Source organism: Siphateles boraxobius, unplaced genomic scaffold (genome assembly GCF_051911475.1).
Source record: "Siphateles boraxobius isolate OS27281-9 unplaced genomic scaffold, OSU_SipBor_1 7, whole genome shotgun sequence".
Taxonomy (NCBI): domain Eukaryota; kingdom Metazoa; phylum Chordata; class Actinopteri; order Cypriniformes; family Leuciscidae; genus Siphateles; species Siphateles boraxobius.
The window spans coordinates 2,950,120-2,969,271 of record NW_027509197.1 but is presented as its reverse complement, the minus strand read 5'-3'; the positions used below and the strand labels follow the sequence as shown (position 1 = coordinate 2,969,271).

Genomic DNA, 19,152 nt, shown 5'->3' with positions numbered 1-19,152 from the left:
TATCTATGTCACATATTTATACTTAATGTTGTCCATATATGCGAGAAACCAATGCTATACTGTAATATATGCAGATATATGGTATCATATATGGATGAACTCAAATATTTTCTTCACATGTTTGGACACATAAATGTTCATATATGTTGCAGGCATATATTGTGTTCTCAGATAAGTCAAATAAATGTATAGATATATGTCATTCTATTTAAAATATAAGTACATATATGGCCATATATTACATTTTTGTATGGGAAAAACACTCAGGACACTGTAGCAACCTCATAGTAATGCCATAGCAACCACTGACAATACACTAGCTGTCACGGATGGAACAGGAGTCAGACAGGTGGTAAGTGTAATAAGTATATGTGACCGGTCACGGAAACTAGGGACACAAGTCGGTTCTGAGGCATTTTGAGTTATTCATAGATTCTGAAAGTGTAATCTCCAAGCTTTCCAACGATGTGTAACATGTGGAAATCTGATAATATTTGGAGAAGTTGTGGCCATTTTAAAGTAGGCACTTAAAAAAGCTCAAAGATGAGAAAACGACCTCTAAAGATTGTGCAGTTCTCACCTGTCTCTGCTGCTGGGAGTGACAATAGGGCTCATTTACATCTCATTTAGATAAGCCATACCCCCTGTAAAGCTCCCCCTGTGCTTTACAGCTTTTTTGCACTTCGAAATGAGTGCACTTCTGCCGCACTAGGCGAAAAACAATTGTGCTGCCCCTCTATTTGCAACGTACCAGCAACAACACACAAAGACCAATATGCCATATAGCCTACATATAACGCAAAACCAGCAACAACACACAAAGACCAATATGCCATATACATATAACTCAAAACCAGCAAAAAACACACAGAGACGAATAAGCCATAGGCCTACATATAACGCAAATAGTGCGCAACGCTCGCGTGCCCAAAATGTCAACAATATTAACCCGTTTAATCCCACCGGTCACAATTGTGACCGCATCTTTTTTCTTATTTCTGGATGCTCTAAAAATGTTGTTATTGACTTTGGGCAAGAAATTCAACTTTTAAATGACAAAATAGATTGTCTTGATTAAAATCTATCAATGTCATGTGACTAGTGTGAAAGGTCACATGACCAGATCAGTTTACTTCCTGCTTGCACATCTAGAAGAAGATGTCTTCCTCAGACTACTACAAAAAGTAGTATGTAAAACATCTTAATTAACAGATAGAACTATCATATTTTGTACATATATCCTTTAAAGGGTCTACTACTGATATATTTTGAGAATTATACTCCTGCATATATATTTTGATCGTAAGACTTGTAAATTTGTTTACGGTCACAATTGTGACCGGTAATATAACACAGTGCTTCAATTGAAAACACAGGTATTGGCTGGTATTGGCAGGTATTGGCAATCCTACACTGAACATATGCCACACCTGTGAGGGGGATGGATGATCTTGGCAAAGGAGAAGTGCTCACTAACACAGATTTAGACATATTTGTGAACAATATTTGAGAGAAATAGGCCTTTTGTGTGCATAGAAAAGGTCTTAGATCTTTGAGTTCAGCTTATGAAAAATGGGGGCAAAAACAAAAGTGTTGCGTTTATAATTTTGTTCAATGTAGTTATCAGTATCCCAGAAACTTACAATGTGTTGGACCTTCTAGACGTACGTGACCCCCTCCCCCCACCCCCCAAATTGAAAGTGACTGAGATAGTGATGGCTCAGATAGGGAGTACCATTGGTGAAATGGCCCATTTGCCAAGTAGACTATTGAATGGCGATGCAGAGGTGAACTATCTGGAGGATTAGGCAGATGTTCATGACAACCAATTGGTGTGCCCCACACATGACCACAAACAACCCTTTCTACAACGTACAGCCCATCTTCAGTGCACTGAATGAGTGCACACACATCTCCCTGAAACTGGCCTAGAACAGGGCTCAAGTGAAATCATGGTCTATCCCATAGGGGTCTAGCCAAACAACCAGAAGTTCCTCCAGGGTGTAACTTTGTACATGACAACCTTTTCACCTCACTAAGCCTCCTTCACGAAATGACAAAACGAGGTATTGGATGTCTTAGAATGAATTGTGTCAATAGGTCTAATTGAAGAATTTGTATGAATTCTGACTATGGTGTTTCCCACCGGTCACTATTGTGACCGAGTATAAAACCTAATATTTCACTAACTTAACCAACATAAAATCAAAAAAGGCATAATGTTTGAGTGTTAGGGAGGTCTAAGGAGTAAAATGCAAGTACTCAAGTTGCAAGAAAAAATTTGGGATTAAACGGGTTAAAGTTTATGCAGGAGGAAATGCCTGCTGGCATTTTTCTTTAAGGAAAGTTCTGGAATTTTCCAAATAATCACATTTCACCTCCTCAAATTACGGTTGCAAATCTCTTTACACCACTTTCTTATGTGCGTATACACACACAAATGAAATGTCCGCAAGCACATTATATCATCAGCAGGTTCAGCATCTTAAATAACGACTAAAGAGCAAATGAAGCTTAACTTACATTTCAGAAATACGCACGGCAGGCCTTCATCGCAGCAAAGGTCTTAACTGCATCCTCTATTTCGATTCTCTGTGCCAGTTCATGTTCTATGGAGATTGTTGCCAGTCCACTAACTCTGTTCCCTGTTCACAAAACGTCCCCCATTCAAAGCAATCGGGACGTCAGTGTGAAACAGCCAGCCACCGCTGTCAGCGAGCCGAGCCGCCGTATTCAAGCACTGAGGGCGCGCGCGCCGCGCCCATACCTCCGGTTCAGTTTCCCTAGCCCACGAAGTGCGGCGAAAACATTTTCGGTGTAACTGCAAGACGACAGCTCGTCTGCGACAATCTTTGCGGTATCCATCTTCATTGAATTTTGATATCAGATAGAGCCGGCCAGAGCACAGCATAATAAGTAGCCATGCGGTTCACTTGGAGGGCGGGGGCAAAAGCGTCGGGTTATTCAGTATGGATATACACACAGACAATGACACACCACGCCCCCACTGCATGCTAGAATCTCCGAAAACAAGCCGATTTCAACCTCAAAATGTAAGCTTTTAAATATACCAATACTGCTATCTCAAACATGGAGAGGCTTCTTCGTGATTTCAATAAACAGATTCTGCAAAAAAATGAAATTCACCAAATTTGAAAAAAAACTCTTCTTTCTCATTTTGCTCGAAAGTTGTGCTGCCAACTTGTGTCCCTGGTTTCTGTGACGGGTCACATATTTACAGTTGTAGCAGAAGCAGACGGAGATATGGTGAGTGTTCAAACAGATGATAATCAAATAGTAACTTAGCTGGAGTATAACAAGAGTCTCTATTGCAGATGCAGATATTAGATCACATGGATAGATGGGAACGGATGACTGAAGACAGAAGATGATATCCACAGGCAAGGCATCGAAGCAAGTCCAACTGGAATCAGGTAAGTAGTAGGTGAGAATCATAGGTGAGTCTGTGTGTCATGTAGCGACGAGACCAGACAATGAGTGAGTGAAAGGGAGCTGAATATAAAGGGAGGTGGAATGATGAGGTGCAGGTGATGGTGATCAGTACTCCGGTGATAATGAACGTGTAGGAGAATTGAGTGAATGAGTGGGAGGAGCGGATGGACCTGGTGGAATCCTGACAGTACCCCCCTCCTCCGAGGCGGCTCTTGACGACTGCGAAGAGGGACGGAGACGGTGACGAGGTCTAGCACGAGGCCTGGGAGCAGGGCGATCAATGGTCGGCGTGGAACTGAGTGAGTAGGGCAGGATCCAAGATGTCCTTGCGAGGAACCCACGGCCGCAGACCTCGTCGCCGTGAGTCCAAGATGGTGCGGACCTGGTAGATGGGTTCCTCTCCAATGAGCACCGGAGGAGGAGGTACGTCAGCCGGGACAGGTTCTGTGGGAGGAGGAGTGACAGGTTCAGTGAAAGGTTTTAACAGAGACACATGGAAAGAAGGTGAGATTCGGTATTGTGGAGGAAGGTTTAGCCTGTAGGTGACTTCGTTCAGCTGCCTCTGCACGGTGAATGGACCAATGTATCGAGGACTCAGCTTATGGCAAGGCAGGCAGAGGCGAATGCCCCGAGTCGAAAGCCACACCTTCTGTCCAGGTTGGTACTGAGGAGGTTCTGAACATCGACGATCTGCTTGGTTCTTATTCCTCCGCATTGCCTGCTGGAGATGCACGTGAGCCGAGTCCCATACCCCCTCACTCTGATGGAACCAGTAATCGACAGCTGGAACCTCTGACGGCTCATCGGACCAAGGGAAGAGAGGAGGCTGAAAACCCAGGACACACTGACAGGGGGTGAGCCCAGTGGTGGACTGCCGAAGAGAATTCTGGCCGTATTCGGCCCAGGGGAGGAACTGGCTCCAGCTGTCCTGGTGGCAATAGGTCCTCAGGTACCGTCCAATCTCCTAGACTCTCCGCTCAGTCTGGCCGTTAGTCTGAGGGTGGTAACCAGAAGACAAGCTGACCGTAACCCCGAGGAGTCTGAAGAACGCATGCCACACTCTAGATATGAATTGTGGACCTCTGTCCGACACAATGTCTTCAGGAATGCCGAAGTTCCGAAACACATGATTGAAGAGGGCTTCAGCGGCCTCAAAAGCAGTTGGAAGTCCAGGTAATGGAATTAGCTTTACGTACCTGGAGACGTCCCGGGAGATGGACGGCCACCAGTATCGGTTACTGAGGAGCGAGAGGGTATGCCTGCTACCTGGATGCCCAGAGCCCGGAGGGGTATGTGCAGAGTCCAGAAGAGTGGTACGAAGGTGACGGGGTACGAAGACGCACCCCTCTGGACCTCCCGGCGGAGCGGGATGACGCCGGTTCTCTTGGGAAATCTGCTCGTCGATGTCCCAAATGATCGGGTTGACGAACATGGCTGGAGGGAGAATAGGTTCAGGCGAAGGATCTTCACAGGAAGGACTATAAAGACGGGAAAGAGCATCTGCTCTACAATTCTTGCTGCCAGGCCGGTAAGACACGAGGAAATCAAAGCGGGTAAAGAAGAGGGCCCATCGAGCTTGACGAGGATTTACCTTTTTGCCTCTCTGAGGTATTCCAAATTTCGATGATCTGTTATGACCTCGAACCAGTGGTTAGCTCCCTCCAGCCAGTGCCTCCACTCCTCTAAGGCCAATTTGATGGCACATGGATGGAGTTTGGGAGGATCACCCTGCCGCTGTGAGAGAACCGCTCCAACTCCTGTAGAGGATGCGTCCACCTCTACAACAAAGGGAATTTCAGGGTCAGGATGATCCATGATTGGAGCGGTCTGGAAGGATTCCTTGAGGTGTTGAAAGGCTGTGATGGCTTCAGGAGATAAGGACAGAGACTTGGGCCGGCCCCTTAGGGAAGATGTTGGAGGAGAACTGATGTGACTGTAGTTATGGATGAATCTTCTATAGAAATTGGCGAAGCCGAGGAATCATTGAAGATCCTTCACAGTAGAAGGCTGGGGCCAGTCCCGGATAGTTTCCACCTTCCTCTGGTACATCCGAACTCCGTGTTGGTCGATGAGGTAGCCCTTGAGCTGAACTGAGGTGGTGTGAAACACACATTTCTCTAGATTTAGGTATAATTTATGTGCTCTCAGCTTCTCCAGGATGAGAGAGATGTGATGTTGATGTTCAGAGAGAGATGAGGAGTATATGAGAATATCTTCAATGTAGACCACCACAAATCTATTGAGATACTCTCGGAAGACCTCGTTCATATATCCTTGAAAGACTGCTGGAGCGTTGGACAGTCCGAAGGGCATGAGCCGGTATTCATAATGGCCGGAGGGCATGATGAATGCCATCTTCCATTTGTCGCCTCGACGAATTTGGATCAGGTTATAAGCACTACGTAAATCTAGCTTAGAGAAGATGCGGGCTCCACGCAGCTGCTCCAGTGCTGCTGGGACCAGAGGAAGGGGATAACTGAACTTCACGGTTTGAGAGTTGAGATGACGATAATCAATACACAGCCTCAAGCCTCCATTCCTTCTTAGCCACGAAAAAAAAACTGGAAGCGGCAGGGGATGTGGATGGACGAATGTACTCCTGTTTCAGGGCCTTCTCCACATACTCCTCCATGGCCTTCTGTTCCGGGATGGACAGAGGGTAGACACGACCCTTGGATAGAGTGGCTTCAGGTAGCAGGTCGATGGCACAGTCCCATGGCCGATGAGGTGGTAGTTTGGTCGCCAACTGCTTGCTGAACACATCATGGAACGCCCTGTACTCGGCAGGAATCTCCACCTGGTGTTGGACCTTTGGACTCTCAATAGAAGTGGAACAAACGGGAAACTCGGACTGTCTCCCAGAAGATGACGAGGTAGAGGAAGGGACTTTCGGGATCCTTTTAACCGAAGCTATACATGAATGGAAACAGTCTTCACCCCAATGAAGGACCTCCCCAGATTTCCAGTCGATGGTGGGTTGGTGTTGGACCATCCAAGGGCGTCCCAGGATGAGCTCAGCAGTGGACTCCTCCAGCACCATAAAGGAAATCTCCTCCGTGTGAAAGCAGGCAATTCAGAGCTTCAGTGTGGGGGTGAAGTGATGAATTCAACCTCGACCCAGCGGCTTACCCTGGATGGTTTGAACTCTGAGATCTTGATGGTTTCGATGTTTACGTACGTTCAGCTTTTGTAGGGGTTGTGTGGAAATGAAGTTCCCCGCAGAACCGGAGTCGAGGAGGGCTTGTGCTGAGACACATAGACGAGAGGTTAGCAAATGGACAGTGATACGGTTTAAGGAGGCAATCTTGGGAGGAATATGAATGGTGCTTACCGCTGGGCGTTGAGGTCGAACCGGGCAGGTGTTGATGAGATGTTTCTCACCCCCACAGTGCATGCAGAGGTGGTGTTGAATACGACGTTGCCATTCCGTGGAAGAGAGATGAGGGGAGTCAACCTGCATGGGCTCGGGTGCTGTAGGAGTAACAGATGGAGCCGAGGGCGGAGGACATACAGCGGTAGCAGGATTATCGCAGGCAGACAGAAGTTGGGACACACGAATGGTTCTCTGAATGAGATTCTCAAGTCCCAGTGAATACTCGTAAACCACTATCAGCTGGCGGATGTTGGTGTTGAGACCATGTCGAAAAGCAGTATTCAGTGTGGTTTCATTCCAACCACTCGAAGCCGCCAGCATGCGGAATAGAAGCACATATGCACTCACAGAGGAATTTCCCTGACGAAGGTTGTATAGCTGTTCGTGAACAGAGAGATCGGATACTGACTGCCCAAGCACTTCTTTGAAATGTTGTATAAAGCTTGAAAGTGATTTTACCACATGTGAGTTAGAATTGTGCCCATTGAAGCGCTCGGCCTGATAACAGAGAGATCACAAAGGCAACTCGGGCTGAATCATTTGAAAACTGACGAGCTTGCATTTGGAAGTAAAGTGAAAGCTGAAGCGAAAAACCGCTGCAGTCCTCCGCCTCTCTGGTGAATGTCGCTGGTCGGGCCATGGGACTCGCAGAGGCAACTGACAAAGTAGAGGGTGTTTGCAGAAGTGAGCGCTGACGTGCAGAGTGAAGGAGATCTTCAGGAACGGTGGGTGGATTGGTAGGTGGAGAAGGAAGCAGAGACTGGCGAACAGCTTGAACAAGTTCAGAGAATGAATCGCGTGATGGATTCCCAACTGGCTCCGCTGGATTCAAACAGATGATAATCAGATAGTAACTTAGCTGGAGTATAACAAGAGTCTCTATTGCAGATGCAGATGGGAGATCACATTGATTGATGGGAATGGATGGCTGAAGACGGAAGATGATATCCACAGGCAAGAGATCGAAGCAAGTCCAACTGGAATCAGGTATGGTGAGTATCATAGGTGAGTCTGTGTGTCATGTAGTGACGAGACCAGACAATGAGTGAGTGAAAGGGAGCTGAATATAAAGGGAGGTGGAATGATGAGGTGCAGGTGATGGTGATCAGTACTCCGGTGATAATGAACAAGTGGGAGGAGTGAGTGAATGAGTGGGAGGAGCGGATGGAGCTGGTGGAATCCTGACATTAGCATTGTGGCAATGAGCTGTGTAACGGAAAACATCAATAGCCATTCACCTTTTTTTTCCAGAAAATGTAAAAACATAGTTCTGCATTATGAAATAATATGAATTTATTATATGCCAAAGGAAGTGGAATTCTACGCATTTATAAGACTAGGCATAATAAGGATAGACTCCTATCAGAAGATCAGTGACAAACTGTGCCAACTGCCAATTAATTTTTATATAAGATATTTGCTAGCCAATGAAGTCAAACTCTATAATTAACAAAGTAATTAAGAGATTCAGTAGGTAGTAAAAATTCAGGCTACAATATAAAGGTAATAATTAACAAGCAATTATGAATTATGAATCTAAAATCATTATAGTGCACGTTGGTATATGCACTGTACATGTATAAGTGGCTTGCTGAAATGTATAAATTCCATGCTTGAAACAGAACTTTCAAGTTTTGTGCTGAATTCATAACCTTTAGATAAGTAAGTAAGTAAAGTTTATTTATAGAGCTCTTTTCACAGATAAAATCACAAAGTGCTTTACAAAGTGCAACCAAAATAATAAAACGGTATACAATCAATAAAATTTTTAAAAATTAAAAACTCCAAAATAAAACCCAGGCAACTAAAAGCTTGATTAAATAATAGTGTCTTGAGTTGCCTTTTAAAAGAATCGACAGAGTCGGCCACACAGAGGGACAGGGGCAAGGCGTTCCACAGTCTGGGGGCTACAGCCTGAAAGGACAGGTCTCCCCGGGTTTTATAACGAGCCTTTGGGACTATTAAAAGACTCTGGCCTGAGGAACGAAGGCCACGGCCTGGGGAGTATGTGCATAACAAATCAGCAATGTATTGTGTGGCCTGACCATTTAAAGCTCTAAAAGTTACAACTAATATTTTAAAATAAATACGAAATTTGATGGGTAGCCAGTGTAGGGAAGACAAAATGGGTGTGATGCGTGTCCTTCAGCCAGGTCAAACCAGACCAGACGCCAAGATTTATGAGGCTTGACTGGACAGAGGAGCTCAGAGAACCAAGATGTTGAAGGATGGATGGGATTTTTTTGTCCAGGTTTCAATTTGGGTTTCATTTTTTTTCTTATTTAATTGGAGACAGTTACTAGCAAGCCATGAGATAACCACATCTTGCCATCAGGGCTACCTAATCACTGGCGATGACCTCAATAAGAGAAGATCTTTAAGCTGGTCCAACCTTATAAAAAAAGCAATCCATTGCAAATAGCCGACAGACTGCAGTGCTTCTATGCCCTGCTCTTTTAGCATTGTGGCTGCTTAGACCTCATCTGACTGTTTAATACCCTAATTGCTTTCCTGCCATTATTAAATCCTGAATGCATGGATACAGATTGTATTTCAGACCGACACAAGCTTCCTGTTTGTCCACTTCATTAAAAGCAACAAGCAGACCACAGAATCTGAATGCATACGACATTTGATGAGGCTCAGAAAAAGACTGGGATTTGTTGGTGGGCCACATCTAAACCTGAAAGCAGCTTACAGTACGAGTTAAACCTGTTTACCAGGCAGAGCATTGAAGTGAGGACAAGGACCTGATGATGCTGGGATTAAACAGTAAGAAATGAGCAGCTGGTGAGCACACTTCAAGAGATTCCAAGGCCAGAAAACAATGACAATTCCCTTCATATTGAAAGATCTGCTTGAACTAGAATTGTCTTGATTATAACATCCATTAAAACTTTTTTTTTTTTTTAAATGAAATTATTGTTGTTTTGTTTTGTTATGCCCATTTAAAGGAATGCTCACCCTCATGCTGTATAAAACTTCAGACTACTGGAAATAAAACATCCAAAATATATATTTAACTGTTTATTTTATTACACATTATCTTTTTGTGTCAGAAGATTTTTATTACAATACAAATCTTTTAAGGCAGTTTTTTTTTTCTCCTGCACTGAGCCAGAAATCTCCACTTTAGTTGCACTTGCATACACCACCCTAGTGAAAAAACCTATTCCAAAATGATTTTAAAATACATTTATTTCACACTAGGTATACTACAAAATCCATTAACATATTTACTGACATATCACTTGAGACTTACTGATATAAATATTATAATTACATTTAATTTGGAGAACTTTATTGAAAAATGCACGTTTTTTTAAAATTAAGCCTAAAATGTGTTTCTATATCACTATAAGAAAGGATAATACGATCACTGTATAATATCAGGCAAGATATTTAAAGTGTACCTAAAATATACTTACAATAGTTCTATTTTAGCATAATCAAATCACATACTCAGTTGAACCTCAGCACTACTTCTGAATAACTAAAGTACATCAAAATTAGTTGTTCCAATTTAGCAGACTAATTACATCAATTTAGTATACCAAAAGTACAATTGTACAAATTTTATTCATATCTTTACTTTAAAGGTTTTTACACAAGTGTGTTTTCATATATCAATCATCTGATTTATATAACTTTTTTTCTCTAAAAAAACAGTGATTTTTTTCTACTGACTATTTAATGTATTTTTATTTTATTTTATGGAGTGAGTAAAAGAGATATTCAAAATCCACTCTGAAAAAAAAAACTATAACTGTAATATGAAAATTAAATAAGATTTTTTTTATTATGACTTGTTCAGATTTATATGTTTTGGAATAATTTATGTAAATGAGTGCATTTTCAATTAGATATGGCCCGATTTGTATTTTTAAACATTACTGACGAAGTATGGTGGTATCTATTAGTTAAAATTTGTATCGTTCTCCTGCAGTGTCTTGCCTTCCTTATTTACTGAAAATGTTCTGCTCAAATGTTATATGTGCTTTGGCAAACATTCAAACTGATGTGTTGCAAGGTCGGCATTTGCCCTCAGAGGTATTGGTTGTATAAAATTAATTTTGTGTTTCACAGAAGAAAGAAAGTCACACAGGTCTGGAAGGACAGTAAATGGTGACAATTTTCATCGTGGGTTTAACTTTTCCTTTCAAAAACAGGCTGTATGTTTGTCATTATTTACAAAGTGAGTGCACAAACACATCTGCACGGGTGCACAACGAGCCATCTTAAGAGGCAGTAAATATGAACAGTGGACACCTGGACTCTTGGAGGTAATGAATAACCCTTACCATTCTGTTAAACGGTCTGACTCACCTCTGAGCGCAGGCAGGAGTGAGTGTTCCTTTTTGCTATCGCATTTGTTGCACTCACTAAAGTACAGCAGCAGGAAGACGTCCACTAGCACCCAGACCAAAGAGGTGGTCAGCACCACCTTACAGTACACAAAGCGTCTCATGAGCCCCTGCTGGCGTCAGGAGTCAGGACCCCACAGATGGGCAGATGAGAGGGACACAGGAGATGGGACAGGGGGAGTTGCAACAGGACACACACTGAGACGTCATCCCACTGGAAGAAAACAAGAAATGCATAAATATTATAGGATTGAAATCCTTCTTTGCAAAACTCAGATAACATAGAGCAGACACATTATTCATTTAGCCTTCAGAAATGATACATAACAAGACTAGCAAGAGTTAAAGACTAAATTACAGACATAATTTGCAGATATGCTGAGTATAACAGGTTGATCTGAGATAAACCCTGAGGGCCCTATTTTAACGATCTAAGCGCATGGTCTAAAGCGCAAGGGCATTTTGGGGCGTGTCTGAATCCACTTTTGCTAGTTTAACGATGGGAAAAATGGTCAGCACACCCGGCATATGGTCTAAAAGGGTTGTTCCTAATGAGTGATGGGTGTGTTTTGAGCAAATAAACCAGTCAGAGTATACCCCATTCCCTTTAAAAGCCAGTTGCGCTCGCGCCATGGCGGATTGCTATCTACAGTACATGACAGAATTTGCAAGCAGAAAGACTGAACGTTTCTCCAGAGCTCAAACGGATCTGCTCGTGCGTGAGGTTAAAGCGCACAAGCAGACCATCTACGGGACAAGCCAGATTCCACCATATATTTATGTACACAATAATAATCTTTTACATTGTAATCCTTTTATTTTTTAAATTTCCACGTTTGTGTTCTGCTGCGCGTTGCTGCCCCTGTGTGTGTAATAAGCAGTGTGCGCGCGTTGTGGACCCACCTATAGGCGCATATTACTAATGCGCTCTTTAAATAACAAAAAAAATATTGCGCCATTGACTTTAGACCAGTTTTTTGTTGGTCAATGGCGCAGACTATTTCAGTTGCCTCAAAATAGCAATGAGCCAACAATGCGCCTGAACACACCTGATTTTCAGACCAGCAGCCCATGGGTCCACAAAAGGAAGCAAATATGTAATTTATATGTATGTAATTTATCTACTCATTGTGAAAGTAGTGTTTAACTCTCAAACTAGTAATTTTATACAGTATGCAAGTACATTAATGCAAATGCTTGTAGCAATGGAAGTTAGACTTCACAGATTGTTGTGCTCAGAATTCAAAACTGCAAGTATGTTTTGCATTTTCAGTTTTGTCTTTCTGGTCAACTATTCAAAGGCTCACTTTGAGTAAATTAAACGTGTTTTGTTATATTATAGTTGTAGGGCCCTTAATTAATATTACATCTGGTTTCCTAAATAATATTGCAATAATAATTCCATAAACCTATTGTACTTAAGTTTGTTACATTATGCAAGTACATATAAATTACATATTACATACAGTAACTCAAGAACATACAACCTAGGCTTATTATACATGCCTCTACCTACATTTTTGTAAAGCTCCAAAAAACAATAATTAATATTCACTGCAGTTTCCAGCTGAAATGAATACTAAAAGGATTGAAAGGGATTGCTCCTGTCTTAGGATTGCTCCTGTTTGCCTTGCTGCTGATCGATTGCTCCTTTCTTCCTTGCTGCTGGTTTGGTCTGTAAGCTCCGCATAGCTTTCTGTTTTGAATATCAATTCTGAAGAAATGCTAAACTAAGCAGAGCGCCTCAATATCCCAGGTACAGCCTAAGCCAGCTACAGAGGCGGCCCTGGTGAGGGCCAGCCTGCAAGCATAGATCTATCTGAGGGCTCGGAGGAGCCACAGCCACTAAAGAATATAGTCTGTATTATTCCATACAAAGGGCTGCAAAATCGCTCAGCCTACTGAAAACATACACAGAGCTCAAGGGGCGAAACACTCAGAGAAGTCAAAACGGCCACGTGGGCCGGACATAAGATCTAACTGAAGCACTAGCGTCAGTCAACACTCTAAGTAAAAACTTCTAAAAGAGAGAGACCAACTACTCTACCCTAAGGTGGCCTAGCAGCCCGAAGGCTAACACAGTTACCGTTCTGGCCACCTAACAGGGAACTTCAGGGCCCTAATAATCCAATAAAGTTCTCTTACCTTAGTACTTTGGCTAGAGAAGTAAAGAGAAACATTTTTTTTTTTTAATCACAAAAAATACTCTTCAAAAGACCGTTCAGCTCACCTGCGGCGTGCGAAGTAAAGACCCGCCAGATAGTTCTTTTAAGAACCTGGGATCTGCCACTTCACAAGCCTGAAAGGGGCGTTTCCACAAACCAAGCCTAGGTGGGCCGTCAGAACATAGTTCTCATCATAGGCCCATCCCCAGGCCTGATGTAATGAACGCCTGGGGGTCAGGAGAGAGGAGAGGGCAGATGACATGACCCTCCGGGGAGGTTATCCATCACCGACGCTCTGTACGTTTGCGCTGGATAACCTCCCTCAGATCTCTCCTGTTGCGGGAGTTGCGTCTTCTCTGCGACCTGCTCCTTGAGAGAGGGGGCGCACGAGAGGCGACACTGGCTCGTTGGCCCTTTCTAAGGTCCTCAGACCGTTAAGGGCGAGGCCCTCCCGCTTGCCAGGGTATGGACGCGGATCTCAGCGGTATACAAGTTTTGAAGTTTAGAAGTTTTCGGCACCTCCGCCTCTACGGAGGTGCTAAAGAGTTTGGAAGGCGAAACCGGCGAATCGAGAAGAAAGGCTTTTTCTTTCTCCCCGATGTCAGCTAGATTTAACCACATATGCCTCTCCGTGCCCACCATCACCGCCATCGACCGTCCAATCGCGGCAGCGGTTTGCTTGGTAGCCCGGAGAGCCAGATCTGTGGTGCGGCGCAGCTCAGCCACCGCCTCAGGGGACATCCCTGCCCCCTGGTCGAGATCCCCCAGCAGGTCGGCCTGGTACGCCTGTAACACTGCCATGGTGTGCAGTGCAACACCGGCCTGGCCGTGTATGCTCTGCCATACAAACGAGCCGTTGTTTTCAGCAGTTTGGATGGCAGAGTTGGAGCTTTCACTGTCGCTGCCTGCCCAGACACGAGATAGTTTGCGAACGTCTCGTCAATGGGCGGCATTGACACGTACCCATGCTCTCCGATCCACTCAACATCAGCGAAACTGGCCCGCTGATGTCGGTGGATACGGGCAAAGTATGGGTTCTTCCATGCCCTCTCGATCTCCATATGAAGATCAGGAAGAAATGGAAGGCTCACCTGAACTGGTGGTGCATGGCCGGGGAGAAACCGATCGTCGAGCCTACCACGAGCGGTCTCTCCTCTAGCTGCCAAGGCAGCTGCAGCCTGTCGGCAGCGCGCTCCATCACATCCACCGGCTCTGCATACACGTGGCAGGATGGCTGAGGAGGTTCAGGATCTACCTGATCATAAACCTCCTCAGCCATCTCCTGCGCGTCCTGAAGAGCATCAACTGCAGGTACAGTCGGTGAATAATCTTCCCCATCGACCTGCAGTTCGCCCTCGTCAGCCGTCGAATCATCTGAGAGGTTTGTAGCCCTCTCGAGGCGATCAACGAGCTCCATCTGGGAGCCCCATGATGTAATTCGCCGCTCGGCCTCGGCACGAGCGGGACCCACACCATGAGGTCCAGACACTGAACCCCCTTCACTCGAGAAGAGGGCCAGACGAGAGCGGAGCGTTTTAAGAGAAAAACGCTCCCAGTTCGCACAGAGGGCTCCCTCGAGAACCTCCCGTGCGTGATATTCACCCAAGCAAAAAACGCACAGCTCGTGTGTGTCGGCCGGTGGCAGAAACCTCGGACACGGGTCGGCACACTTACGAAAACAATCTGCCTTAGCTGTGCGTTTCATCTTTCTCTTACCTTTCTGTATACTTGAATAGCGTTTCAAACAAACAGTCCCTGAAGACGATGAGATGATTTGTCATGTTGCAAGGCGCCCTTATATACTTCCAGGTCGCACGTTAATCATTACTCTAATGATTCACGGGCTGTCGCCGGTCAATGTGATTGAGGTGATTTCAGACACCTGTCACACCTGAGGCATTCCCCATAGCATCGATGACGTATTTTTGAGTTCCCTTCGAAAGGGAACCGTGATGTCATCGTCCAGCTCAGTTCAGTTATCAAATAATAGTGTCAATGCAATCAATATTATTGTTGAATATTAAATTAAATGTTAAATTTAATGTCCACAACTAAGCAAGCCAAAAGCCAATGGCAACAAAGGTGAAAAAGGCGACAGTGGCAAGGAACCAAAACTCCATCAGCTGTAGTTAAAAATAAAATAAGTAGTAATAAGTAGTAATAATCTAAGCTAATCATATGACTGTTAGTTCTACTGTGTAAAGCACTTTTTGGGTAATAAGTAGTTATTAATTTTTTAGATACTTTTTATTTTTCTTCTGCTTTTTTTTTTTAGTTTGTTACTTCCAAATATGCTGTCTACTCTGCAAACAAGAGGTGTGACACAATATAGCTCCTGTTATAATGAAGGAGGTGCTTCTCTTTTTTTCTCTGTGCCCCCTCTCCACCTTATCTCTTTCCTGAAGTCTGGAAACAGTACACTCAATCCAGACTATCTCCATTTCCTTCAGGGAATGGCTGGACAGCTCATTGTGAATCCATATAGAATCCATTCTATATATACACTCAAAATCACAAGCTGACAATGAAAGCTGCAAAAAGTAAAAGTGAAAGCTATCAGAAAACCAATGCATTTAGATAAAAAAATGAATAGCACCAAGACATGTTTATGAATTATGATAAAAGGAAGGCTTCATGTTTAAAATACAAAATGAATAGAATCGGTGATGTTCTTTTGAATTGTCCCTGTTTGTAAAAACAAACAACAATCATATCTGCAGTAATGCCCTTACGTTGAAGTCTATTAAACAAATAATTCCAGATGGTTTAAAAACTGAACTGTTTTCGGTCGGGACTCCAGTGACAGCTTCGTTGATTTTAAATAATGAGTTCTGTTTGCTTTTGATGAAATGCGATTCCCTCATCTGGTGTAGGCCTGGTAAAAGGCTAATCACATTTTCTTCAGGAAGTTTAAAAATGAATAAAAGAATAGAGATGAAATTGAACTAATTTCCTTTTAAATGTTTGCATTGTTTGCATAGTTTCCAATGTTTCAATTAACCAGCAGACTAATGTAAAGTCTAAAAACTCAGCCCATGAGACTCTGGTGTACAGTTACCTCAAAGCATTGATTGGGTCTTAATTAAGAGGCTTTCACTTCACATTGGGCCTTTGAAAGTCTGATAGTCACAGCTTTGTAGCAAATGAGACCTTGTTAATTTGCAGCCATGCACATTTGCTAAGCGTTTACTAGTAACAAAGTGACTAGTTTAGCTCTGTAGAATTTTTACAGATTTTTGATGTATTAAAATAACATCTATCACTGAAAGGCTAAGAAGCACAGAACTATGCAACACAATAAAAGTGCACAGTCATGATAAAACAGCACAGTGAGATCATTTGCACATATTTTGCAGAATATTGCCTACATGTTTCCAAAGTCAACTGGCATAACAGAGTATTGAATATGCTACAAGATATGAGAAAGAAAAAGCAGTTTATGACATAGACCTACCCTCGTTATCTACATAGGTCACCGGTGAGCATGTCTCAGAGCTTAGTTAACTCACTAATCCTCTGATCCTTTAGCTTTTATTTCCTTTTACAAAACACTCACACTAAAATCAGTTCCAGTGGCAGAAAATGTGCTCGAGTTCTTGAGTCAGCAGCTTTCACTTCAAATTAAAGACGAACACAATTGTATCCAATTTTATATTCACATAAATCTGTGCATCAGATGACTAACACACACACACACACACACACACAAACACACACACACACACCTGTTTAGACTCACAGTAAGTGATGCCAACAGATGCCCAAGGCAACATTTGAGAATAATTATTCTCTCTTTCAGTAAATGACAGCTGGGGAATTCATCATAAAATTATATATCCAGGAATACGATTATATATATATATATATATATATATATATTTAAATATATAAATAGCCCTTTAAATTGTATTTAAGTTTAACTACCTTCTGATAAACATTATTCTTTGGTTGTTTGGCAAGTTGACTGGAGCAACTGCATTTATTCTGTCCACACCCACCAGTAATAACCCCTCACAACCCGAATATTATACTTTTTCAGTTAGTTATGCATTGCAAAACTCAAAACTGGCGTGACAAGAAATGTCATAACAATCACAAACTGACATAATGCTGATGACGTGATAATTTAAAAAATATGTTTGGGTCACAATAAGCTCCCAAAAAAGGTAAGTTTTAATTACATAAAAAGCTCAGGTTGTAGCTATTAAATAAATTAATAAATAAATGTTGTTGGTTGATTTCCACAGGAAAACAAAACGATGACTGCTTTACAAGTTTAGAATGTTAACCCCCCCCCCAATATTTTTTTTCGTATAGCCAGGCTTTGGTTTTGGATCAATTCGTGAAAGCTGAAAGTTACATGTAAGGCAATGACACTTCTGTTGGCTACTTACTGAATAAAGGCTGAATGACACTTTGAGCTCCCGATGATCAGCCAACAACGTGTTGCGTCCGTTTCCTATAATTTATAATTCCAACACGATTTCTTGTGTAGGCTATCTCTTGGTACGAGCAACGACATATTCCCAATACAAAATAATTGAGTAATTAAACGAATAACAAGCCGGAATTATTTGGCCAAATACACCTCGAGCTGTCCCTTACAGCACTGTCTGCGTGACAAATAATGCTGCATGCATTGCGTCCACTGCATGCATCACTGGCCAGATGTCATTCCTGGAATCAGATGAGGATGAGGATGCTGGAGCTATTTGTCCTGCACCAGGTCTCAGGTTGCGTCTTCATCTAAAAAACATTTGCTTGTCCTCAGAAATGCTTTCATATGATGTCGGAATCGTTCCGGTTGGGGTATTGGATTTCGGATGACTGGAGACTAGAGGCGTGTCCATCTTAAAACACCAATGCGCAAGTGCGCCGAGGACATCTGGTACATGTAGGCTATTTCTAATGGCAGATCTCGCGCCGAAAAAAAAATACAATTCTACTTCTGATGCATGACACTATTAGCAATCATTCAGAATCATAATAATTCAGTGGTTAATATTAGGCTATTTTTTACTGCTGCAAACTCATGCCTTCTTCCCACGATTAGCCTAGTCCTACACGTTACAAAATATGGATGCTGTTCTTGTATTTAATTAAAACCTGCAGTAGGCTACTACTTAATCCGAAATACCCATTCCCATTTATTATTAAAAAAAAAAAAATTAATAAGTGTGATACATAGTAATTTATTGCATTACCTTTTTTCACGGGACATGAGGACATGATCACATCTTTTAACAGCACATTTTACCAAGTATCGTATGTTTCATAGCCTACAAATGATTACAGCAATTTTATATGATTTTTAGCCTACATAATTGTTAACTTGCTATTTGCATTAATTTTCAATTCGCCATCGGCGCACTTGCATGTTTCACAAATTTGCTGCCCACAGAGAAATTTACAGACACAGCAGCGACACCTGCTGTAGAAACGAGACACAGTGGATATTATTTTAAAAAATGTCCAACTTAGGCTACCCTGTTCTGCCTATGCAATATTTCAACACACAAAAAAACATTTTCCATGTTCTGGTTGTGAACTGTCTGTTGTCTGATTGGAAAACCATGATAAAGTCACCGCAGATTTTTTTTTTTCATGTTTCTGGTCAAAATTTGTAAAAATGTTACAAAGATAAATTTGCAAATAAATTTCAGAACATCTGAATGATCTAGACTAGATTGATTTCCAACGAATATATAATATTTAAGACATATGATACAACAACTTAAATAGATGAGCCAACTGCCATTTCAGTTATTTTTTGCTGTGTTCTCGATACCTGGTTAAG

At 42.6% G+C, this 19,152-nt stretch overlaps 1 protein-coding gene across 4 annotated transcripts in view; it reads right to left on the bottom strand.

The window, feature by feature from the left end:
• The window catches only part of galnt13 (polypeptide N-acetylgalactosaminyltransferase 13), a 129,679-nt gene extending 111,476 nt beyond the window's left edge, over positions 1 to 18,203 (bottom strand). For 3 of the 4 annotated variants that reach the window (XM_077215253.1, XM_077215252.1, XM_077215255.1), the window contains exons 1-2: positions 17,750 to 18,184; positions 11,153 to 11,404 (exon numbers count right to left, since the gene is read on the bottom strand). In XM_077215253.1, the coding sequence (XP_077071368.1) occupies positions 11,153 to 11,294 (142 nt within the window). In that variant the 5' untranslated portion in view covers positions 11,295 to 11,404; positions 17,750 to 18,184. Of the gene's footprint in view, positions 1 to 11,152; positions 11,405 to 17,749 lie in introns of all 4 variants that reach the window. The other variant, XM_077215254.1, reaches the window with a different exon arrangement.
• Between the last annotated feature and the right edge of the window lie 949 nt (positions 18,204 to 19,152).